Raw genomic sequence first — 25,828 nt, 5'->3', positions numbered from 1 at the left:
GATTTTGGAAAGTGAAGAATTTATTAATTTGAATTTCATGGAAGTTTGTCACTGGCCTGTGTTCTTGAACTATGTAACATGAATATGGAGACTACAGAATAATTTATCTTGATAAGTAAACCACGAAGACTGTGGGAGTAGAGGTTTTGTTTATGTCAGTTGTGCCTATGGATATGTACCATATTAGAAATTAAAAGCGAGAAATTTAAAAATTAAACCACTTTAAGGAAAATATTATGATTAACATAAATATTAGTTTTCATGAGAAATAGTCATATTTTCTAAAAATTAGTAAGAAGCATGTTATGGTCTTTCATTTCAGCAACTCCAGTGTCTCACTTTAGTAGAAGTCAGTTGGATGCTCACACCTACATCTGTATTCAATCTGTTGCAAAAGCACCTATCTTATACTTTTGGAAAACTCCACTGTGCTATCATGAGAGAATGGGAGTGAAAAAGGCAAATAATGTCTTAGGATTAATTATTAAACAGTTTTGACCTCATAGGCTCCTTGAAAGTGTGTTAGGTAACTTCATGGTTCCCTGGGCCTTGCTTTGAGAACTGCTCTAAGACATGTCTTTTACACTGAATTTTACACCAGGAAGTGTTAACGATATGGTAAAAAAAAAAAAAAAAAAAAAAAAAGAAACAAAAAGAAAAAAAGAAAAAGCAGCAAAGTAAAGAGAAATAAAAGGGAACCAGTTGAACATCCTTGGCCATTAAATGAGGAAGTCAAGGGTAAACCCAAAAGATATAACCTCTATAACCTTTTTTTTTTTTAATCAAACCATTGGAGAATGATCATAGTTTTAGTAGTCAGTAAATACAGTGGGACTATAATTTGTCTTCAATATATTAGAGAAATTCATGTTTTTGCCTTCTGGTTTGTTTTCTTATATTTAATGTATTTAATATTAAAAGTGGCTGAGTAGGTAGTAGATAATATTTGCAAAAGGCAGAAAACAACAAAATAGCACTTACTTGCCTGTGATGGTAGGATCTTTAAGTCTTTTTATTCAATGGTGAAAGTGATAACAATAGCAACCATATATGGGTGCTTGGGAAGTGCCAGGCATTTACACCCCACAGCAGCCCTCTGAATTAGGTGGCCTTCCTCCCCATCCTCTCCTCGTCACCCCCTCCCTGCTCCACCTGTTCCTCCTTCCTCCCGCCTCGAGCTATGCCCACCTCCTTCCTCCTTTCCCGTCCTCCTTCCCTTCTCCTCCGCTCTTTCCGTCTGCCATTTATAGAACGAGTAGTTAAACAATTGCCCGATTATTACGAGATGCCTGGTAGGCCTTCAGGCTTCAGGCTGCTGGCACCCCATGCTCCCTGTCACCCCAGTGCTGTACTCACTCATGGCTATTAGTCTGCTTTCTCTTCCTCCTCTTCTTCCTCATAGTTTCTCTTGACTTCTATCTTCCTTTGTTCTGGAAGGTCAGTAACTAGAGTTCTCTTTCTCCTTCAGCTCTACTGTCCTCTTAGCTCCTGGGATCAGTGTGCCTACTACATAGTGTGGTCGCATTGTCTGTGGGACTCCACGTACTGACTCCCCGCAGGTGTGAGGGTCATCATCATGACAAGATGGCTCTTCATTCTGACTGGAGAAATTTTGTCACAGCTTTCACTGTTGCTACCCTGCGTACAGCTGCTTTCTATAGTTACGATTTTGTCGTCTTTCACTAAAAATGGGCATAGACACTCTAAACCTTTACTCGCTTTCTATAGTTAGAATTTTGTCGTCTTTCACTAAAAATGGGCATAGACACTCTAAACCTTTACTCTGTTAATGGTGTTTCTTTTAGAATTTCAGATTGCCAAAAGACAAAACAGGCACCACCAGGATTGGTGACCTAGCACCCCAGGATATGAAGAAAGTTTGCCGCTTAGCCCTGATTGAGCTGACTGCCCTCTATGACGTATTGGGTGTTGAATTGAAGCAACAAAAAGCTGTGAAAATCAAAACAAAAGGTAATTTTGAAATTAAAAACAAAACAGTTGGATGTAGTTCAAAAGTAGCAAAGATGAACTTGGCTTCTTTGCAGTATTCTCAGAGGGGGAAACACAAACACTTGAATATATCTAAAATTCATATTCTAAAATACTGCCTTCAAAATTTTGTAACTTTAGAACCATGTGCTACTCTCCAGACTATAGAAAATAAGGAGATAATCAAATATTTAATTGCATTGGAAGGAAATTCGGAATTAAGGAATTTTTTTTTTTTTTTTGAATCGGGGAATCTTAAATGCTGTCTCCTTTGAAAACTACGTTTAAAAATACATTTGGGGGGCACCTGGGGGGCTCAGTGGTTGAGTCTGCTTTCAGCTCAGGTCATGATCCTAGGGTCCTGGGATCAAATCCCACATCAGGCTCCCCACAGGGAGCCTGCTTCTCCCTCTGCCTGTGTCTCTGCCTCTCTTTGTATCTCTCATGAATAACTAAATAAAATCTTAAAAAAAAAAAAAAAAAAAAAAGTAAAAATACATTCGGTGGACAGCCCGGGTGGCTCAGCAGTTTAGCACCACCTTCAGCCCAGGGTGTGATCCCGGGGTCCCAGGATCAAGTCCCACGTTGGGCTCCCTGCATGAAGCCTGCTTCTCCCTCTGCCTGTGTCTCTGCCTCTCTCTCTTTCTCTCTCTCTGTCTCTTATGAATAAATAAATAAAATCTCTAAAAAAATAAAAATACATTTGGTACATAAACTTCTTTAATTCTAAAATCAGATCTTGAAAAATGACTCTAAGATTGTTGCTACTGATCAATGACTTTTTGCTTATTTATTTGATAGGAAATACATAGGATAGTTAGCGGCCTGTCCCTGTGCTCATTTTTATTCTACTTTTAACTGTTTTGCAAAAACATTCTTTATGAAGAAAATCATGCCATGTGACCCATAATACCACTAAATTATACTCATTGTGGAGATACGCAGTTTTCCTTTTGTAAGCTTTGTGCTTTACCCATTATATAAGCGGACTTTATTTTTTATAATGTGATAGAGAACAGACACCTCCTTGGTTTTTATCTAAGATTTTATTGATCTGGAAATGCAGATAATTCTCTATTAACAAAGTTTAACTGTTTAGGAATCTCTGACCTCTTCTCTAACTTTTAAGTTCTCTCCTAAAGAGATACCAAGAATGAGGATTCTCAAGTTGCTATGGTAACATTAATAAAGACACGTCTTCACCTGATTTACGTTTTAGAGGCAATTTCTCTGTAGGACTGAAGTATACCTTCCCTCAAGGTCCTCTCTCCCATGCTGGGCCCCAGAAGAGCTCATTCTGTGCTGAGTTCCACTGAGTATTATAGCTTAAGGCTTGGGATGGTGAATTTCTGAGTTAAATGGTGCTTCTGATTTTTCGCAAGGCCATTATGGATAATGAAAGACTTTAGATGTTTTTTCAGAAGCTTGTCACAAAGCCTTTGCCAAATATAAAATAGAAATATAATTTAAATAGCTGTGACTCAGTGCTTAGGACTTTTAAAATGGCTTAGAGAGGCTTTTTTTATGTTTTAGAATTGCTTCCTAGCAGAGAGAGAAGTATTAAGCTATTCTCATTAAGAGTACAGCTATTAACAGAATAGATTTTCTTTCCGTTTCTTAAATATTTTTGCATCTCATCTAATAAATTCATCAACTGGACTCTTAACATTTTTGAAGGTTACTTTTTTTCATGATTCTTTTTAGGATTGAACGAGCACAAGTGGGGGGACTGGGAGAGGGAGAAGCAGACTCCCCACTGAGCAGGGATCCCTGTGCAGGTGATCCCAGGACTCCAGGGTCACGTTGAACCAACGGCAGACATTTAACTGACTGAGCCACCCAGGCACCATTTTTTCATAATTCTTAAGCTACAAGTTATAAGGTTACTGGTATTCTCTTGAACGGCATCTCTATTGAGTGTCAGTTTCCAGTGTCCTCACTCCCCAATACAATTCCCCCTTTTCCTTGTTCACAAATGATCTATATCTCCCCTGATGATGTGTATTGCACTTCATTTAGTGATGGGGGTGGGGTGGGAGGTGCTATGCAGGAGCTATGCTCACACCAGACTGAAGGCCTGTGATTTTAACGTAGAAAATTATAAACTATTACCTTTCATTTTTTCTGGAGTTATCCCCAAATATATGCAACTATAAATTTCAATTTAAGACTACCGAGTGTCTCTATTTCCTAAAGATTTTAAAACATTTGTAGAACAAGATCATAATGTTGACTGATTTCTCAAAAACAAACATTTATATTTTTCTGTATTGTAGAATGTTGAATGTTAATTAACTATGGAAGAGATAAGTAATATTTGCTTTAGCTAAAACTTTTAATTTGATTACCTGTGGTAAATTATTTGCATTATTTCACAGACTCCATGGCACTATTTCTCTTATAGGACAGTTTAACTTTTCTAATTATTTTGGTGATCATTTGCCCTCATTTGCTTAGCTGTCTTTCCTTGCTAGATTACTATATAAGACCAAGACTTTCCTATTAAAATGTGTATACCTAATGGCTGGACAATGGCATCCACTTATTAGGGGCCCAATAAATAGTTGTTTGTTTGAATGACAATATCAAGAAATCTGATGCCTTTAATATTTTTGTATTAGTATTTTATAGATGGATGAAAGAAAAAATTTTATTTTTTGTTGCAGATTCTGGCCTTTTTTGTATTCCACTGACAGTGTTGTTGGAACACGATCAGAGGAAAGTACCAGGAACTCGAATACCCTTGATATTTCAAAAAGTAAGTAGGCCTAAGTGGGTCAGCCTGGAGAGAACATACTTAAACTAATAGAAGTTTTTTTTTCTCTTTAGGCATTCATAATATTTATAATACAGTTTTCCAATTGATATGCTTTTTATTTTGTACTTTGATTTCCTATTCAGGAAACAAATTTGTTTCAAGGGCTTATAATTTTTATTTCATGGTGATGTTTTCTGTGGTATTACTCTAACTGTGATTACCTGGCATCGTTTTCCTGTCTTATATTAGTTAGCTTTGTATAATTGAGATTTCGCTTCTATAATACACAGGAGTGGGAACTGCTTATAAATTTCTAGGGAATTGCATCCTCATGAATATTTCATGCCTTTATGTATTTCCCAAGCTTTCCTATTTACAGTGAGGATGTCCAACTTAATTTACCAATGCCTACTTCCAAAGTAGGCAAAGAAACCATAAAGCAGAATCAGAAAGTGATTGCTAAACTATCAAGTCACTGGTGTCATCAACACACAGTTATTCATAAGGGGATTATCTATGGCAATATAAAAATTTCAGTCTAATCTCTGAGCCATCATTGTTCAGAAACATGTGATAAAAGGCAAGAATGCACAGGGGGGAAGGTGGGTCAGATCCGTTACGGACTACCCAAGCCCCCCGTTACGGACTATGCGGCCCCAGCACATCACAATTTCTAAACGTTCTGGGCATAGCAGAGAGTGGCAGTGGGAACGTTTATGACTGACTGGCTCAACAAACTCATTCAATACTGAATAAAGCTCTGTCTACTTGGCACTGATGCCTCCGTTATTCCAAACCGGTCATTAGCTATCTTACCTACTAAACTCTGATTCCATTATTTCTCATGGTCCCCATCACATCCATCTGTGTCTCTCATCGTTTCTCCTAAAGAACGTTGCTCTACTCAGCAGCCTCTGCCAGCCACTGCCTACAGAGCTTGTATCTGTGTGGAGAGTGCTCAACAGGGCCTGTGATTAGCTGGGAGGTGCTGACAAATGTGGGCCAGATATTCATATTAATTTGAGTAAAAGGTGCATGTTACCACCACAGATGACTGTGGAAGGCAAGGATCTCAGCAGTATCCTTTCCCGGTAGACATGGGTTCTCCAACAAAACAACCAATAACATGTGTGCGTGCGAGCACGCATATGCTCAGCCATGTTCGTATAGAGAGATTTCTTTTAGAGAATTGGCTTACGCGAGAGAGGGGACTGGCAAGTGTGAAATAGATGTCCCTTTCCAGAGGCTGGAAACTTGGGCAAGAGTTGATGTTACAATGTTGAGTCCAACATGTGTAGGTTGGAAACTCCTGTAGGCTTTCCATGTTGCAGTCTTGAAGCAGAAGTGCTGCTTCTTTGGGAAACCTCAGTCCTCGCTGTTAAGTCCCCCAGCCGACTGGATGAAGACTGCTCACATTATGTAGAGTACTTCGCTTTACTCAAAATGTACTGCTTTAAATGTTCATTACATCCACAAAAATACCTTCACAGTAACGTCTAGATTGGTGTTTAAAAAAAAAAAAAAACAGTGATGTGTCCCTCTTGACTTTATCAAATTCATCATCACATTAGTGAAGAGTAAGTTTTGGTCTTCACAAAAATTTAGGGAGGTCTCCTAATCAGGCTGAGGTTTGCATGCAGTCCCGTATCATTTTCTCTGGAAATTGTTTTCTTATTTGTTTAGTCATTTTACATTTCTGGTCTCTTTGATATTCTGAAGACTCAGGTCTCCAACCAGTTTGAAGTTGTTAGGTAACAGCCTTAAAGATTTTTTTGTTCACATGAAAAATAAAAGAGAGTCTAAAGAGTTTACTGTTAGATAACACTCCTCTATTTGCATCCCCTCTGAATTATAAGCAAAAAAATCACAGTGATCTATCATTGAAAGATATTTTTTTTGATTGATCAACTGTCACCTCAATTAGGTTTTCCTCAATTTTGTACAAAGGAAATAATTGGAAATCACTAACTTGCAAAAAGGTTTATTACTAGATTTTAAAGGATTATACTTTCTCATTTATTAAGAGTTCTACCCCAAAAAAGAGCTTTAACAAAGCTTATCTACTACCTGTGAATTTTACCTACTTTCTTGTTTGTCTCGTTTTTGTTCAGAGGCACATTGTTTAAACCATATTCTCAGAATAAGTTAGGGAAATAAAATACTCTTAATTTTTACCTGTAGAGAAATTCTGACAAATTAGCAAATTCTGTTCTCGTTGTCAAACTATTTAGCCAAATCAAAGATAATTTGTGTCCAAAACTTCTGACTTCATTTTCAATTCATAAATTCATATAAGTATGGAATCTTAGGAAATGCTGTGAACATTACTTATAAATTATGCAATGTCCCTTGTGAGATAAATTACTAAAAAAGAGCATGATTAAAATATATAGATCAATATAGTTATTTTCCATCTTTAAGTCTTGAAAATGAAAGGAGAGCTATAAAGTATTTATTATTTATATTTTAATAATGCAATATAATGTGGCTAAAAATTTTAAAATGAGAAATATGAAAAAACACATGGCATCGTTTCAGGTAGTGTGTGTGTGTGTGTGTGTGTGTGTGTGTATATTTATGGAATGCTAGTATTCCAGATAAGAGAGTAATAAAAAGAAATATAAAAATTCAGAACTCACTCTTATTCAGTTATTTAGAAATCATCCATTTCCCTGTATATTTAATGAAAATTTGAAAGTCATATACTATTGCTAAAAACTAATTTGCTCTAGCAGCTGGCATAGAATTTTATTTTTTGCTAATAGATCATTTTAAACATTTTATAAGATGAAATAAAAATGAAGATTGTTCAAACATTGAATAAGTTTGGTTTTAAATCCTTTATTGAATAATGCCTATCTAATCTAAAATAATTCGTGTAAAGTTTTTCTGCCTCGGTTTATTATCTAGAGTGACTTGAAAAATGTGGTCTTGGGAAACATTCTAGTTGAATTTTTAAAAATCATGCACTGCTTTGACTGGCCAGAGATGGTTCTTTCTTTAGCTAATAATAAATCCTTAGGGGAATTTCGAAACTACTCTTTGCTTTATTCCTACCTGACTCCCTGAAGATCAGTACATTCTTTGGCTGTAATCCAGGGATAGGAGAGATGAGGTCATTAAAGAAAAATTGCCTCCCTTCCAGTGTCTACATGCTACAATCTATCTGATTTCAGAGCATCTAGACAAAGGTCAAAAGACCTCAGTTTATGATACCTTGGTTTGCTCCTAATAGACACTTTTATAAGCAAGGGAGAAACGGTAAGCTTTATGTAGTTTATAGAGCCTTGGTAAGTCATTAAAGGAAGTTTCCCTGGAAAAAAATAAAATTTTACATCCTTTGGCACTCTGGAAGACTTTATGCCTTTAAGGGTGTGTGGAGAGATCATAGCAAATTTGGGGATGAGTGAAGAGTAGGTCTGTCTTTTGTTCTGGGGCGGGGGTGCGTGGTGGGAGGAATAGCTATGTGAGGCAAGGTAATTGCCTTATATTTAACTTGAGGACAAGGAGATTGATTTCCCTAAAATAGCAGAGTTTCCCCTAAAGCCTTTGCGCCCCGCCCAGGGAATACATATTTCAGTTGGAAGATTACTCTGCCAAGAATTAACCACTTTTTAATCCTCTTCCTACCTTCCAACAGTGTTGTTGTCATTTCTCTGTTTGCCTTTTTTCTTGTGGGTTCCTGCAAAAATCTTTGTTTCTTTTTTTTAAATGGGGTTCTGGAGCTAGATCCATGTGCACTCGCTGGGTATCAGGTGTAATTTAGAAGCCCTCTATGGGAACTGATTTTTATCTTGGGTTACGACTAAAAGCTGAAAAGCTTAAAAATGAGTATTTGCAAACAGGGATGTTTTGTTTCGTTTTGTTCTTGTTTTTTCCTTCAGACCATAAATAATCCTTTCAAACAAACCAAAAAGGAGATGTAAGTGTGCAAATCCTGGAATTTCCTAAGATTTATTTGACTGCAGGATGTATGTTTCTGGAAAAGCAGAAGCACGGGTGGTCGTGGTGGCTCTTAAACCATGGGCATCTCCAGTCTTGGCCTGGGAAGGGCAGCAGGGGGACCTCCATTTCACCTGGAGCTTTGGGGCTGTGGCCACGGTAGAGGCGGTTCCCAGGGCGGCTGTGCGGGTGTTTGTGTGGGACGAGCCTGTGTCAGGGTGAAAACAGGTGGAAACGGGTGGAAATGAGTTGCCAAGTGAGAACATTCTTCTGTTTATTCGCAGCTGATTGCTCGAATCGAGGAGGGAGGCTTGGAAACAGAAGGCCTGCTGAGGATCCCTGGGGCCGCCACGAGAATCCGGGTAAGCGCGGTCCTCGAGACCACAGCTGCCCCACGAGACACCGCCTACGGGGAGGCCTCCAGGCCCGGGGCCGGGTATACTCCGGGAGCCCCTGCCGACCTCTGTGGGGAGTCAATGTCCTTCAGAGTGGCCGGGTAGCGGGAGTAAGGCTCTGGTGAGCAGAGAGGCCAAGGGGCCCAGCGGCCTTGCTGGGCTCTCCGAGGTGCCAACAGACGGGACCCGCAGAGCCGCCGCTGCTCCCTCCTGACCCAGGCAGAACAGGAGTCAACATATGACGGGCTGAGGCTGGGCGTGGGGAGCCAGGGGAGGGGGGGGCTGCTACCGAGGGACAGGCCGGAGGGACAGGCCGCTGGCCTCCTCAGGTGGGGAGCAGGTCCCGAGGGGCCTCCTCAGGTGGGGAGCGGGGCCTGGGGGGCCTCCTCAGGTGGGGAGCAGGTCCCGAGGGGGTGCCTCAGGTGGGGAGCGGGGCCCAAGGGGCCTCGTCAGGTGGGGAGCGGGGCCGAGGGGCCTCCTCAGCCATGGAACCAGAGACTGAACCGGAGGCCGCGGGGCTCCCACCACACAGTCGCGTCAGCGCCCTGGGTTTGAGCAGCCGGACGGCCCCGCTCACACACTCACTGCTCTGGTGCCCGGGTTGGCCGCCTGCCCCTGCGAGGTCCCTGAGGCCATGCTGCGGCCCGTGGAGCTTTGCTAAGGCGCCGCGTGTCAGCCTCCGCGGACACGTAGGGCAGCGAGAGACTGTGGGGCGAGCCCCGGTGAGGAGCGCGTTGTCCTGCAGAGAACCGGAGTCTGAGAGGGACAAGGCACGACCTGCGTCCCCACGGGCCTGAACCCTCGGGTCCTGCGGCCGCAGCACTGACTCCCGCAGCGTAACGCCACCCTGGGCCTGCACCCGCCGCCCGCGGTCTGAACACAGGCGCGCTCTCCATGTGTGGCAGGACGGCGGCCGCCGAGCTCAGCTCCCGGGACTCCTCAGAAGGTGGCTCAGTGGACTCGGCAGCTCCCGTTGCCTCAGCCCCGTCAGGCCGCAGCGGCTCCTTGTACATAATTTAAACCTAATACGCAGAGTTTTGGGTGGTCTTTCTCCCCCAATTTTTTGTACTCTCCTCTCTTCTCCCCCCTCCCGTCCTCCTCCTTACTCTCTACATCCCTCCCTCCTTCCCTCCGTTGCCGTCCCCCCTTCCCCCTCCGGACTGTCCCTTCACCATCCCCCATCTGGGCTCACCTCTGTTGGTCGGGCTGTGCCGGGTGGAGGAGAAGATGGAGCTGCGTAGGGAAGAGCAGAGTGTAATAGGTTTCCACCTCACCAGAAAAACGAAGAACCTTCTTCGGGAGAACAGTTAAAATCATCAAGGACGTGACAGGAGCTTGGAAGGATTTCTAACCTAATAGGATTTATGCCACAGCCAAGAGGCCTGTGGGAAACAGTCACTGTGAAGCTAAAGTGACTGCTAATAGCTTGGCAGACCCTCATTCCGCGCGGCCGCCCGGTCCTCTGCGCCGAGGCAGCCGCCCTGAGGGGTTTTCAGGCCTCACCTGCTGTGGAATCTGGCCTCTTCCATTTCCCAGGTGACCGGCCGGAGGCGGCCTCCTGCCCTAGGCCCCGAGACTGAGGACCCATATTGTCACGGAATGTGCTCCTGAGCGATTTAAAACAGAGTTTTTAAAAGTGATTTTTAATGATTGAATGAAAAATTGGAGTATCTTAAGCCAAGCCCCCACATGCAGGGGCCGCCTTAAGGAATCTTCTAGTTAGACCTTTGCTGCATGAGGTCTGTCGCACCCTCAGGAAAATGTCTACAGTCTCGGGTTTTGCGGCCTGGGGTGGAAGGTTTCAATGGTCAAGTACCCTGGCAGGGTCGTATTTTTCTGAGTGACAGGGAACTGTTGACCTCTTAGTTCTTCCAGATTCTTCTCTGAAGAGTAGAATCTCTTGTAAAGCGGGAAGACTAGCATCACGGGCTCAGCAGGAGGAAAGAAAAAACCCGCACTTACTGGTAGCTTCTTCTTTTTTTTTTTTCTTCCTTCTGCGTTTCAGAATCTTTGCCAAGAACTAGAAGCAAAGTTCTACGAAGGGACTTTTAATTGGGAAAGTGTCAAGCAGCACGACGCAGCCAGCCTGCTGAAGCTCTTCATCCGGGAGCTGCCCCAGCCGCTGCTCAGCGTAGAGTACCTCAGGGCCTTCCAGGCTGTCCAGGGTAAGCGCCCTCTCCCGCCGCCCACACCGACCACCCCGCAGCACAGAGAACAGAACCGCGTCCACTGGTCCACCCTGGTGGACACGGCCTAGGCTTCCGCGAATGCGCATCTCCCCCTACTGGGATGACAGGCCGCTCCCCTCAGGGGCAGGTTGATTGCACGCCCAGTCAGCAATACAATGCATTTTCTTGTTAAGCCTGGAACTTCACATTTCTTGTGTAATAGGATGAGTCATGTCAGATCTGATACGTTTTTCTTGCCAAGTGTTAAAAGCAACACTTACTGGAGAAGCTGCGGATTAACAGTTATCATAAGAGCACAGGAGATGTGGCACAGGCAGTGATTATTTTCCTGAAAAATTAAGTTCTGAGATTGCCATGCAGAAACACGGAACAAACTACTTGGCTGCCTCCCGCGGAGGGGGCTGCAGACTTCGTACATCTTGCCATTTTGTGGTCCTGGGCAAGCTCCAAGTTAACGTCTCCATCAGTTCTTGATTATTTTCTGGTGAACACAGAGATCTTAGGAGGTTTACGTACTGCTGTCGTTATTCCCTTGAGTCCTGGAGGGCATCAAAAAAAGGAAAAATGCCATCAACATATTCTAATGACCATATTTTTAACTTCCAACCTGGGACACCATGAGAGGGAAAGGGCGTCACTGCTGATGATTACGGCGAGCGACAGTGTCCACCAGAACTGTTCCAGGCTATTCCATTTTTTTTTTTAATGGAGATATAATTGACCTACATTGTTTTTTTTTTTTAAATTTATTTATTCATAGAGACAGAGAGAGAGAGAGAGAGAGGCAGAGACACAGGCAGAGGGAGAAGCAGGCTCCATGCAGGGAGCCCGATGTGGGACTCGATCCCGGGTCCCCAGGATCACGCCCTGGGCTGCAGGCGGCGCCAAACCACTGCGCCACTGGGGCTGCCCGACCTACATTCTTAATGTACAAATAATGGTTCAATATTTGTGTATATCGTGAAAGGATCATCACAGTACATCAGGTCAACACCCATCACCTCACGCTCTTGCAGAATTTTTTTTCTTGTGATGAGAACTTTTAAGATCAACTTTCTTAGCAACTTTCAAATGTGCAGTATGTTGTTATCAACTGTAGTCATCGTGCTGTACATTGTGTCCCCATAACCTAGCTATTTTATAACTGAAAGGTGTACCTTTTGACCCCCTTCCCACCCCCCTCCCTGCAGCTTCCGCCAATTGTTCTCTGTATCTATGATCTTAGTTTTTGTTGTTTGTTTTCTAAGATCTCACATAGAACTGAAATCATCTGTATTTGTCTTTGTCTTATTTTACTTAGTATAATGCCCTCAAGGTCCATTCATGTTGTTGCAAATGGCAAGATTTCATTCATTGTTTTTTTTTTTTTTAACAGCTGAATAATATTCTATTGTTTTCCAGGCTATTCTTAAAGCATGTATTGTTGAGATGATTCCCATGTATCATCTCATATCATATTTCTTCAGAATTTCGAGGGGAGACATGACTGAAAGCACCTTGTGTTTAAAATATTTTTAATGGGGGGATCCCTGGGTGGCGCAGCGGTTTGGCGCCTGCCTTTGGCCCAGGGCGCGATCCTGGAGACCGGGGATCGAATCCCACGTCAGGCTCCCGGTGCATGGAGCCTGCTTCTCCCTCTGCCTGTGTCTCTGCCTCTCTCTCTCTCTGTGTGTGACTATCATAAATAAATAAAATTAAAAAAAAAATATTTTTAATGGTTAAGTTATGCTATTTTGCATATACTCTTTGATTATTGGTTCAAGGACAAATTGATTCCTAAAGAGCAAAGTACCAGAATGACTCCAGATATCCAGGTGTATTACTTACAGGGGTTAAGGGCTACTAAAAATGATAAATATCCATGATAATAATGTACCTCTTGGACTCAGTCATTGTGAGTTGGTTTTCTGATTCATTCCACAGACATTTATTGAGCATTTACTGTGTTCCGGGCTCAGTGTTACATATTCCTCTTGGAATCGATGGGCCCTTACCATGGGATTTGCCACTCACCAGTGAAGAAACAAACTTCACTGTTGCAGATGCCCCCTGACCCCGTACCACGGGAGGTCCAACTTTCTGTGTCTCTTCATTGGGGAATAATTATCACACAGAAGTTGAAATGATTTCCAAAGCACTGTTGTGTGTCTGCAAACATAAGGCCGCTCATCATATGATCACAGTTGGAAGTGAGCATTCGGAGAGAGAGAAAGCTCTAACGCAGCAGCTGCTTGTCCTCATCTCTCTCGAACACACTCTCAAGAATGCTCGCTGCTCGGTTGTTGTGTCTTACATTTCATAGTCATGTTTGTGCCAAATAACTTTTTTCTTACAAAATGAAAAAAGGATATTAAAAAAAAAAAAAAGGTTTGGTAAAGAGTTCAGATTTATTTAATCTGTCGGCAGATCTTCCAACCAGGAAGCAACAACTCCAGGCTTTGAACCTTCTTGTCATCCTCCTGCCTGATGCAAACAGAGACACACTTAAGGTCAGTGGATTCATTTACATTAAATATCCCTCAGAAAAGCAGAGGAATTTCTCATTATTTGTCGCAAAACAGTGTGGTGTTTTCATGGACTTGTTTGCAGTAGGCTACAAAGAAAAGACCGACTTTTAAAGATAGATGGTGGAAGTGTTTTAACTCTTTATTACCATATTTACTAGGCTAGTCCTGTTAAAAGTATTATCAAGTATTTAATTTTTGCTGTAACACTTCTACCAAAACCAATGAACAAGGTTCATTTTTTTTTATTTGATGGAAACATGGGTGCTTTTGGTTTTTCCTTTTTATTTTCCTACATTTTCCAAATTTATTTAATGAACATGTAGTAAGTAAAAAAATGGATGTTTAAAAAGGAAGTAATAAGACTCATCAGATATAACCTACTGTTCAGCCTAAAGAGTTGTATTTGTAGTTCTAGGCAGTATAGTTTGAAGTAAGTCGTAATGATGATTTTCAAGTGTTTGGTTAGCCAAAAGATAGACCGACTCAAATAAATTCTAATTATTTCTCTAAGGGCTTACCCTGAGGTTTTGATTTACATCATCATTTCAAAGTGACTTGGTCTATATGATTTAATACCGTTTGTAATAAGCATTGTCAGAGGCTTTTAGAATAACCAGTGGATTATTCCTACTGATTTATTTTCTTAACAGCAAAAGTTTATAGAGTAGTTGTGCAGGTTAATTATAAACTTATGAAAGAGTAAGGAAACTTCTAAAATATAGTTTAAAAACAGTATTGGCTTTAAGTTTTGCCATTGCCTTAATAAATTGTTTTTATATGGCTAACGGCAGAACCCTTGCCCTTTTGCTCCCCACATTTCTTTCTATTTAAAATGAAAAATCATGCCAAGAAATTTCATGTCAAGAAAACAAAACCAGTTGGTAAATCTTGAGACTTTTTGCTGTACCTCATTAAGACTCCTTGAACTGAAGCTGGGTGGTAGTTCTTTCATGCCCATGGAATGAATGTTAATAGTCAACTTTTCTGGATGAAAGAGTTTACGAGGATTACTGGAGTAAAATCCCTGCTTCTCTACGGGAGAACTTCCAAAGACTTACTCCCTTTACTAATAAGTCAGGAGGAAAAAAAAAATCTCTTGCTTCACTGATGGTCACATGCTGAGAAGGCAGCATTAGATGTTGGTTTTTTTGGGGGACAGAGGCCAACTCCAGAAAGGGTCACATTTGAACATTGTGTGACCAGGGTTGCTGGGTAAGTGTAGATTGTGGTCAAAGTAGAAATGGCATGGGGACCGATTTCCAGCCTACTTGTCAGCTATGCCCTGACACAGAGCCCTGAAAGAGAAATTTAATCCATCTTTTTCTCCTTCACATAGAGATACCAGTGTGTGATGGCCCTGTGAATGACAGTATAAGGCGGGCATTGAAAGACACAGGATTTCCTTAAAACATGTCTGCATTCAAATGAGTTCAAATAATTGTGAGAGGAGACACTTATTCCAGTATGGTTACTGTTGGGAAAAGGTGGTTTACAATGCAATTTCAGAATTTGCCTTCAGAATTCCAGGCAGCGTACTGTTTTGAAAATTGTTTGAAAAAAAGTTTTTAAACTTTTAGAATAGTTTTAATTTTTGTTTATAAGGTTACTGGAAGTACAGTTTTATTTTATTTTATTTTATTTATTTATTCATGAGAGACACAGAGAAAGAGAGAGAGAGGCAGAGACACAGGCAGAGGGAGAAGCAGACTCCATACAGGGAGCCCGACGTGGGACTCGATCCCGGGACTCGAGGATCATGCCCTGGGCTGAAGGCGGCACTAACCCACTGAGCCACCCGGGCTGCTCGGGAGTACAATTTTATAAATAAAGTGGGAAATACTTTTTTGGGATAACAAAATTGGAAAATGCTGAAGAAGTGTAAATTTAATAATTAACCTTTATTTAAAATCTTAATTTTAGCTAGTCTTGATAAATGTTTCAAACAAGAATTCTAATAATAGAAACATTGAACCAAGAATGCCATAGGCACAAGAAAATAAGCCATTTACATTTAGTTCAAAGTTAAGGAAAACTCTATCACAAGGTAATTTCAGGAAGCTTAATGCAAAATTCCCCAATTTTTACAAGCCTAGTAAAAAGTCAGTTCCTATCTGGAGGAACATGATCATGGGTGTGACCTTTGCAGACTATTACGAGAGCACATCGAAGGGTTAGGAGGCACTGCATTAAGCACCATGTCCTACTTTAAGCCTAAAGAGACAGGTGTTTTGGAAAACTGTTTGACCAGGATTTGTTGTTGTTGTTGTTGTTTTTGACCTTGGATTATTGTATATTTGCATCAGTGATCATAACTACTTTTGACTTGGAGGAAGAAAGAGGATTGATGTTAAGATATTAGTGGGGGATCTGTGTTAATATAATTATTGGTGTTTATTTACTCATTTATTTGTATTTATCTTTAGGAAGTTAGCTCTGTAACATTGTCCTGCTCAATCCTGGCAGGCTGGGAGATTAGTATTCCTGTTTTATGAATATGAAGACGTTAAAGGGCAGATATGTCGGAAGTTTACCCTAAGATCTCACACAGCTAATAACTAACTGTGCTGGGACTCAAACTGGTTTTCAGGGAGTGAGACCAGTGAGGCTTGTGTGACACCAGACTAGTGATGCTCTTTAAAATTTTTTTAGAGTGAGGGGAGGGGCAGAGGGAGAGAGAGCATCTTAAGCAGGCTCCATGCCCCTCGAGGAACCTGACAGGGGAGCTGAGATCAACAGTGGGAGGCTTAACCATCTGAGGCACCCAGCTGCCTCTGATACTTTTTTAGCAAGGTCACTTCTTCTGTGTCAGGTAAGAAAAAATATGTCTGAAGATGAAGTGCTTTTGGCAAGGGCCAGACTAACATTTTATTAATTTCATATCGGCACACATGCATATTCTAATATTCTGATAGTAATAGTTTGGATAATCGTATTGCATATGCACACCACAATTAAAGTGGTTTATTACCTAATCTCTATCATTTATACTTTGTAAAGAAAGAGATACACTGGTCCCTGAATAATTATTCTGGTCTCTGGTGCAAAATTAAATTTTTTTCCCCTGGACCTCACCAATTAATCTTTTGTCCTCATTTGAGAAGGTATTGTTACTGTATAACCTTATGCTTAGATTACAATTTAACTTTCTGAGCACTGTACCAGAAATTAGATACATAAATCTTATTGTTAGATATTGAGGCTGTGCCTTTAGTTTGTTTCAGTTTTTTGAAGTCTATATAGCAGCTAAACTTGATTTAAGATCCACCTGTTAACACAGGAATTCTTTTTCCCCCTAAATCTTATGAGAAATGAACACTGTTTCTCCCCCCCCCCCCTTCGATAGAGTTTATTTCACCTTTCAGGGATTTTAAGATAAATATGAAAACACGGTTTTGTTTTTGTAGTTAAGAATTCCAAAACAAAAGCCAGGTAGACCCTGTCCTCCATCTGCCAGCTCGATGACCTGTGGTAGCATCACTTACATACCTCGTTTCCTCATCCACATGAGCAGAAACCAGCCTGTTCTGGTGAAAAGTTCCTTTTTATTTACTCAGTTTTTAAAGACTCTTTCCTTGGTTTCTTTTCACGCTCCCTTCCTCCACATGGCAGTCTCCATTCTTCTAGGTTTCTTGTCAGCTGGCTGTCGAGTACCTGAGATTAAATGAGCCTAAGAGAGCTTTTTTTTCCTTCCCTTCCCTTCCCTTCCCTTCCCTTCCCTTCCCTTCCCTTCCCTTCCCTTCCCTTCCCTTCCCTTCCCTTCCCTTCCCTCCCCTCCCCTCCCCTCCCCTCCCCTCCCCTCCCCTCCCCTCCCCTCCCCTCCCCTCCCCTTCCCTTCCCTTCCCTCTTTTCTTTTTTCTTTTCTTTTCTTTTCTTTTCTTTTTTCTTTTCTTTTCTTTTCTTTTCTTTTCTTTTCTTTTCTTTTCTTTTCTTTTCTTTCTTTTCTTTTCTTCTCTTTCTCTTTTTTTCTTTTCTGTTTTTGTTTTTTTTTTTTAATTACTAAAGATAAAAGTGAAGTACTTTGTGAAGCAAGTGAATATTTGTATGAAAAGCAGCTGCTTTTCAGTGCTGCGTGGCTCCAGTGGGCCCTATGTCTGAGCGCCTCCATTCATGCCTGGTTCCGACGGTGTCCTGTCTGTCCCAGGCCCAGTGCCACGTCGAGGTGCTAACCAGACAGAGAAGCTTTGTTGGCAGAGCCCATCGCATGCCCCTAGCCGACTGTGGTGATTATGCACAACTTATTTTTTAACTAAGTAAAAATCCCATACGTTGACAATGCTTTTAAATCTCTTTTATCTTCATTAAAACACAAATCTCAAAGAGTCATTTCTGTTTCAGGCCCTGCTTGAATTTCTCCAAAGAGTAATAGACAATAGAGAGAAAAATAAGATGACAACCATGAATGTAGCAATGGTCATGGCCCCGAATCTCTTCATGTGTCACGCGTTAGGCTTGAAGTCCAATGAACAGCGAGAATTCATAATGGCAGCTGGGACAGCGAACATCATGCATTTATTGATTAAGTATCAACAACTTCTGTGGACAGTAAGTATATATCTTTAAGTTCTGTTAATGAATAGTGATATCTAGATTCTAAAGTCTTTTTATGGTTATATTTTCTCTAAAAAGCAAACCAGTAGAAGTGATTCCAATGTGACTTTAAAAAAAAATTGATGTTCATACACCTGACAACTAATATAACACTGGGTTAATTACACTGGAATTAAAATAAAAAACCAATGTCCATTTATTAAATCTCAGTTTTTATTTTTTATTTTTATTTATTTATTTTTTTAAATTTATTTATTTATGATAGTCATACAGAGAGAGAGAGAGAGAGAGGCAGAGACACAGGCAGAGGGAGAAGCAGGCTCCATGCACCGGGAGCCTGACGTGGGATTCGATCCCGGGTCTCCAGGATCGCGCCCTGGGCCAAAGGCAGGCGCCAAACCGCTGCGCCACCCAGGGATCCCTAAATCTCAGTTTTTAAAATGCCAGCATTATTTCATTGTTTCAGTTTGGAAACTTCTAAAATATTTTATTTTTGCTCATGTAATTTCTGAGAATCGATTTTTCCTGGATTATCACTAGATACCTGTCACTTTTATTGGTGAGTTTTTCTTTCTTTCTTTCTTTTTTTTTTAAGTCTCAATTCCAAGGATTTAGCAGAGAGGCAGGAGTTCTTTTCAGCAGGTTTGGAGAAGGTGGTTTCTTTTTTTTTTTTTTTTTAATTTTTATTTATTTATGATAGTCACACAGAGAGAGAGAGAGAGAGAGAGAGAGAGAGAGAGGCAGAGACACAGGCAGAGGGAGAAGCAGGCTCCATGCACTGGGAACCGGACGTGGGATTCGATCCCGGGTCTCCAGGATCGCGCCCTGGGCCAAAGACAGGCGCTAAACCGCTGCGCCACCCAGGGATCCCGAGTTTTTCTTTTCTTTTGAGGCGAGGCTAGCTGGTTATTAGAAGGGACTGCAGGTTAGCTAAAGGCTGGGTTGTTCACAGGTGGCTGCAAAAGGGACCAACCTTCAATGTAGTGGTCCCTAAGGCCAGTCACCTCAGGCAGTCTCTAATCCTGGCATGTAAGGCATAGGAGATGGACACTATGTCCTTGAACTTTACCAAGCCTCTTTTTGAACCCAACCTACACAATGGGGATAAATTACTTCTTGTGCATGCTCTGTCCTCATGACGAATGAATAATACGATACATTTTTTTCCATATTTAATGAATAGTGCATGTATAAAATAGCATGGTCTTATGGGTCTGATGAAATGGTCAAAACCCTTACTTGTCTCCACATTTAAAATATAAAGATAAAACCTTTTCTAGAGCTCAAAAGTCATGCCACTTCTTTTTCCTCCCCAAACTTAATTCTATTTCTCCATAGATTCCCAAGTTTATTGTCAACCAAGTGAGGAAGCAAAACACTGAAAATCATAAAAAAGATAAAAAAGCCATGAAGAAATTGCTGAAGAAAATGGCTTATGACCGAGAAAAATATGAAAAGCAGGATAAGAACACAAATGATGTAAGAGAAACTTGCCGATACGTGTTTATGCAGATGTCAGTATTGTTCTTACTTTCACACGCACCAGAAGGACTTTCATATGTTTCTGTGTTAGCAGGACCTTCCACACACTTACTGGGCCCGGTTGCTATGGACGAGTTCTAGACCCACTAAGGGCAACTGTGCTCCTAGTAATGATCATACTAGCAGTTGCTCGGGTGTTGGTGACTCAGCATATGAGCTGTTAGTGGGGAACAAAGGAAAATAAGAATGTCTTGACACACACCCGCTCACCCCCCCCCCCCCACACACACAGAGGACTCTGTGGAGACGCCATTGTCCACTGAACATGTAATCTACTGAGTAAGGCGTCCCTGTGTGAACCACTTGATCTTTTTTTTTTTTTTTTTCCATTTTCTCATCTGTCAAATGGGGAAAAATAACTGAGTCAGATAAACAGACCAATGGTTGGTTATGCCTAGGATCCTTCCTGGGTTTCAGTAAGTTCTTCATTGGGTCACTCGCGGAATCTGGGGAGATGTATGCTGCAATAAAGAAAATTAAAATGTTTTAAAAAGAAATACCTAAATAGCATTTAGAAACTGCCATAAGAATGTATTAAGAATCAGGTTTAAAATAGTAAAATATACATGAAGACACATTTATGAAGTGAGTTACCAAAGCTCTAAGTTAAGATCGGGAAACGGAAGGGTTTCTATTGTTCTGTTTATGGTGGAGACACCCCCACCACCAGCACCGCCACCTTTGAGGTTATTCAGTTACATGCTGACATCTTGTGGAATAATGTGGAAATGCAATTATCAGGCTGTGATTCCCTTTTTTTTTTTTGGCCTTGGCTTTGGCCTACTTAAGGATCTAGTAATTATAAAATATACGCATATATAAGCACACACACATATATATTCTATATTGTGCCTCTCGCCATCAAAAAAATAACATTGGCATGAAATATTTTTGGTCAATTTTTAAGTATTTTTAAGGACATAAAATGTAGTAAAAGGGAATTGTTGATACTGTTTTATTATTTTGAGAAAGGGCTTGCTCTTGTCACAGGTTAGAAAGGATTTTTGACGTACCGTTTTCATTTAACTTAGAACATTTCATTTCCCCTAAAATCATTACAAATACATGAATATAATTTTGTTCTGTAGCTCTGCTTATTCGTATTAACTTAGATGGTTTTATAGCCCTGCCTTTTTTATAAGGTAGTACAATGTGAGGTATGTCATACATCCGAGGAAACATTTATGCTGTACCTTTTAAATAATAAAACCCTGGACAAAAAATTTAAGTTAGGTTTTAGAGATGAAACGTTTACATCATGTTGTTATTTCTAGAGAATTTGTATTAACTTAGATTTCTTTAGTTCGTACTTTGGATTAACAAGGTGAGATGGTCTGAGAATCTCTGTACTACGTAGAAGCCATCTTGTCATTTTAAGCCTTGGGATTCAAACGTGGATTTAAGTCTCTGTTTTATCATGTATTAGCTGTTACTCAGTCTCTCTGAGTGTTGCTTTTGTCTTCTGAGAAACTCAGTTCTTTTACCAGAATGCTGCTAACCGTTGCTTGGCGCAGAGCCCCCACTCCCTGTTAGGTATTCAGAGGAAGATGGCGAGGCTGGTGCTCACCCTCAGGGAGCTGGAGGGGCTGCGGGGTCCAGAAGGGTCGAGCTTACAGGTGCCACAGGTGTGGGACTGAAAGCCTGATCAGGGTTCCCGGGGCTGCGGAACAGGAAGTGGGCCTCTGAGAGGCTTCCTGGGAAGGAGAGCCGGGTGTGAAAAGCACGTAGGTGTTGTTTAGGCAGCAAATTGCATAAAGAGCTCTCACTAGCAGAGGAAGCTTCTGGCAGAGGCGTGGCCCAGAGGTAGTCAGGACTCACGGTGGAGGTTCATTGGGTCCATCATCTTGACTAAAATTTTCAAGCACTTGCCAGAGTTTTGTTCAAGTTGCTGCCATTTTATTAGCGAGAACGACAACACACAGAGAACGATGACAGAACAACACTCAAGTTACTGGATGGAACATGGGCCAGCTATTTTGTGGTTAGCTGCCCAGTCCCATTCTGTCTTAGTAGTTTGTGTTTCCTTACTTTTCCCCAAATCACTTGAATGTGTAGCATGAGATTACGGAGCCTAAAACTGGCCAGGGTATTTTATTCATCTGCTAAGCAGCTGTTTACTGTATGGCTGTCACATGCCAGGCACTGTTCTAGGCACCTGAAATACGGGCAGAGACTGCTGTTGTTGTGCAGCTTAAATTCTGTAACTAAGAATTAGTAAGTGAATTACATCGTATGTTACTACGTGAGAAGGGCTCTAAAAATAATAAAAATAGCACAGAAAAAGGGAGTCAAAGAAAGGAGGAAGGCCCTTGCAATACTAAGGTGGGTGGTCTAGGTATTGTTCATTTGTGTGAAGATGTGAAGGAGGGACGGGGTGCCAAGGTGCGTGTCTCTCTCAGGAAGAACAGAAGGAATAGTCTGTCAAAAGCCTCTTGGTAGGAACTTGCTTGAGGGTATTTGAGGACCAGCAAGCAGTGCTTGTAACCCGAGTGGGCTGGCAAGGGGGACGGCAGTAGGAGATGGGATCACAGGGGACCACAGGACCAGGAGATGACATAGGGCCTTGTAGGCCATCTTCAGGAATTTGGACGTATCTTGAGTGAAGTGGGGTAGTTGCACGGTTTGAGCTAAGGCTTGAACATCTATGTCCTAAGATGTGCCCTTCGATTGTTGTGTTGAGGATAGACTCTGGGAGAGCCACATCTATGGGGAGACCACATCAGAGGAAGAAGTTCATGTCTCGGTGCAAGCAGGACACCAGGATACTAGTGCCAGAGGTGACACGGTCACATTCTGTGTCTTTTGATGTCAGAGTCCTTGGGATTTCTTCAAGTTGAAATGATACGAATTTTAAGAGAAAGAAGTAACAAGTGACTCCAAGGTTTTTGGCCGGAGAAATTGGAAGGATGGAATTGCCCCTTCAGCAGGGAAGATCACAGTTTCCAGTCAGGGCGTGTTGAGGGTGAGATTCATGTTAGAAAAAGAAGTAGGGATGTTTGAGGGTGTTTGGTGGGAAAATTAGGTCCTAGGGGCCAGTGAGGCGCGTGGAGCAGGGGCAGAAGGAAGGCCAGGCAGGGTCTCCGGGAGGAGCCTGACCTCCACTCGGGCAAATCTTGACCCCAGGAGTCACAGGGTTACACTTGCATGTTCAAATCATTGCTGCGATGTCAGGTGAAGGAAAGTTTGGAGCGGTGAAACACAGGAGGTTGGGTAGGTGGTGCCCCTAATTTCATCGCCATTGGGGGCACATAATTTGGTAGACTCTCCCCGGAGAGTCATGAGCATATGGCAGAGGCCTGAAGACTGTGCTTTTCATTGTATTCAGAAATTCCTTCAAAGGGAGTAGTAAGACGAGCATGCAAAGGCTTATGCTTAAGTTCCTCGCCATATTCTTTATTCTGGCCAGAACCAGAAATAGCCCGAAAGGGTACGAGGAGTTCTATACCTTATGGCGCATTTACGTAGCGAAATATCATGGAAATACAAGGGTGTATATTGACGTTGGAAGATATTCATAATATGTTGGAGAAAACTTGCAAATTAGCGAAGGCAGCCATACTTGCAAGGGGTAATAAGTGTCATTATTTTGAGTGCTTGCCAGAGGACAGGCATGCTGCTAAACATTTTCTGCAAACATCATCTCATTTAATATTTACAGGAGTTTAATTGAAGTGTACGGTAATATTGTCTCATTTTTTATAGATGAGGAAAGTGAGGGTCAGCAATCTCAAGTAACTTGCTTAAGGTTATCTGGATAGGAAGTGATGGGGCTGGACTCTGAAACCAAATCTGTATGATCTTAAATCTGAGTCTCTTTACTCATATCCCCTATTTCCTTAGAGGTCACAGAAAAACTCTGAGAGAGTTGTGTTCCTGGGTCCCAGCTCGTGGGTAGTAATACAGTGAACACGTAGGACTGCCATTATTAACGTGTGTTCGATGTATAGCTTTTAACCACAGTCCTGGGCCGTGCCAAGACCCAGCAATGGGAATGGAAAGAAGTGTTAAGTGTGAGCTGGGGGGACCGACAAGATGTGGAAACTAACTGGATACGAGGAATGTAGAATGAGGAGGAATCTAGAATGACTCGCTGGTTTTACCGTGGGTGATTTTATCATTGATAGAAAGCACTCAGCAAAAGGAACGGACTCTTAATTGAGGTAGTCATTTCTTGACATGGATAGTTGACCCTCTGTGTGAAAGCACTTTGGCTCCACGGGGCTGTAGCTCAGAAGGCCCAGAGCTGGAGGTGTGCCTTTGGGATCAGCACAGAGATTGCCGTGGAAGCCAAATATGCCAATATTTTAGTGGTGAGCCACGGAAGAGGAGCTGGTCAAAGAGGCCAAGAAATAGTAGGAAGTCAGAGGAAGTGGAAGATTACAGCGTCTTGGAGGCCCAGGGACGAAGATGGGTAGGGAAAGGAGCTTGGTTAGTGTACCACGTGCTAGAGAGAGGCTGGAGAAGGCTAACTTTGGGCAGAGGTCAGTGCATTCTGCATTGAAAGGTCACTCCTGACTTTCTCCAAAGCACTGTCAGTAACTACGGTTGGAAGAAGCCAGATTGCCAGGGATTGAGGAAGGAAAGACAAAAGACTGTAGATCATGAAAAGTCATCAGGGCAATATATATATATTTTTAAAGCATTCTGTATGCTATTAATGCTGACCATATGTACTCAGGGTTCATGTTATTGAGATTTGCTTGACTAGATAAATTAATAGTTTGAGCCAGGTTGTAAGGGACACAGTATCTACTTAATATGACAAATGTTTTTAAATGAGTAAGTTGTTTGATACAAATGTGACTTTCTTGAATACTAAGGACACATCATTTGCACCAGAAGGAAACACTTGGTGAAAAACAACAAAATGGTAGACCATTAAAAATAACCATTTTGTGACAGCCTTCAACGTGTGGTTGGGACTGATATCACACACACACACACACACACACACACACACACACACACACACGGGTATATATGTTCTATATCACGTACTGGAAGTTGTGGCTTGAGGATATAGCTCTAGCTCTGCCATCAGTGGGACATTAATAGCAAATCATTTTATCTCTCTGCGCCTTACTTTCCGCTATAAAATGAGGGGTAGGGCCAGATTGATGCTATCTTATCCAGAGTATGCAATAGGGTTGTCTGTAGTAGCATTCTTTATAAAACATGACTGGGCCGCTCCCTGGACCCACTGAGTCAGAACCTCTCAGAGCAGGACCTTGGCATGTGTACTGTATAAAAACTGTGAGTATGATTCTCCCCACTGGGTACGTATGTATGTGTAAATTTATATTTAATTGTATTACGGACTTTTTCTTACCTAGATACAAAAAACAGAATAGTATATGAACCCCATAAACCTATCAACAGTGAGCACACCTATTTTTCTTTTTTTTTTCTTTTTTTTTTATTTTTTAAATTTATTTTTTATTGGTGTTCAATTTACTAACATACAGAATAACCCCCAGTGCCCGTCACCCATTCACTCCCACCCCCCGCCCTCCTCCCCTTCTACCACCCCTAGTTCGTTTCCCAGAGTTAGCAGTCTTTACGTTCTGTCTCCCTTTCTGATATTTCCCACACATTTCTTCCCCCTTCCCTTATATTCCCTTTCACTATTATTTATATTCCCCAAATGAATGAGAACATATAATGTTTGTCCTTCTCCGACTGGCTTACTTCACTCAGCATAATACCCTCCAGTTCCATCCACGTTGAAGCAAATAGTGGGTATTTGTCATTTCTAATAGCTGAGTAATATTCCATTGTATACATAAACCACATCTTCTTTATCCATTCATCTTTCGTTGGACACCGAGGCTCCTTCCACAGTTTGGCTATCGTGGCCATTGCTGCTATAAACATCGGGGTGCAGGTGTCCCGGCGTTTCATTGCATTTGTCTCTTTGGGGTAAATCCCCAACAGTGCAATTGCTGGGTCGTAGGGCAG

General features: G+C 41.7%; 1 protein-coding gene across 3 annotated transcripts in view; it reads left to right on the top strand.

Moving 5' to 3' along the window:
- The window catches only part of ARHGAP18 (Rho GTPase activating protein 18), a 119,880-nt gene that overhangs the window by 80,727 nt on the left and 13,325 nt on the right, over positions 1-25,828 (top strand). For all 3 annotated transcript variants that reach the window (XR_012034515.1, XM_072833786.1, XM_072833800.1), the window contains 7 exons: positions 1,806-1,971; positions 4,656-4,747; positions 8,974-9,051; positions 11,090-11,249; positions 13,680-13,762; positions 18,116-18,322; positions 19,667-19,807. Coding sequence is in view for 2 of the 3 variants with exons in the window: in XM_072833786.1 (XP_072689887.1) it covers positions 1,806-1,971; positions 4,656-4,747; positions 8,974-9,051; positions 11,090-11,249; positions 13,680-13,762; positions 18,116-18,322; positions 19,667-19,807 (927 nt within the window). In the remaining variant the exon portion in view is untranslated. The remainder of the gene's footprint in view (positions 1-1,805; positions 1,972-4,655; positions 4,748-8,973; positions 9,052-11,089; positions 11,250-13,679; positions 13,763-18,115; positions 18,323-19,666; positions 19,808-25,828) is intronic.

This window comes from Canis lupus, chromosome 1, assembly GCF_048164855.1.
Source record: "Canis lupus baileyi chromosome 1, mCanLup2.hap1, whole genome shotgun sequence".
In the NCBI taxonomy this organism is placed as follows: Eukaryota; Metazoa; Chordata; class Mammalia; order Carnivora; family Canidae; genus Canis; species Canis lupus.
The sequence above is the reverse complement of the archived record's forward strand: the minus strand, read 5'-3'. Positions and strand labels throughout refer to the sequence as shown.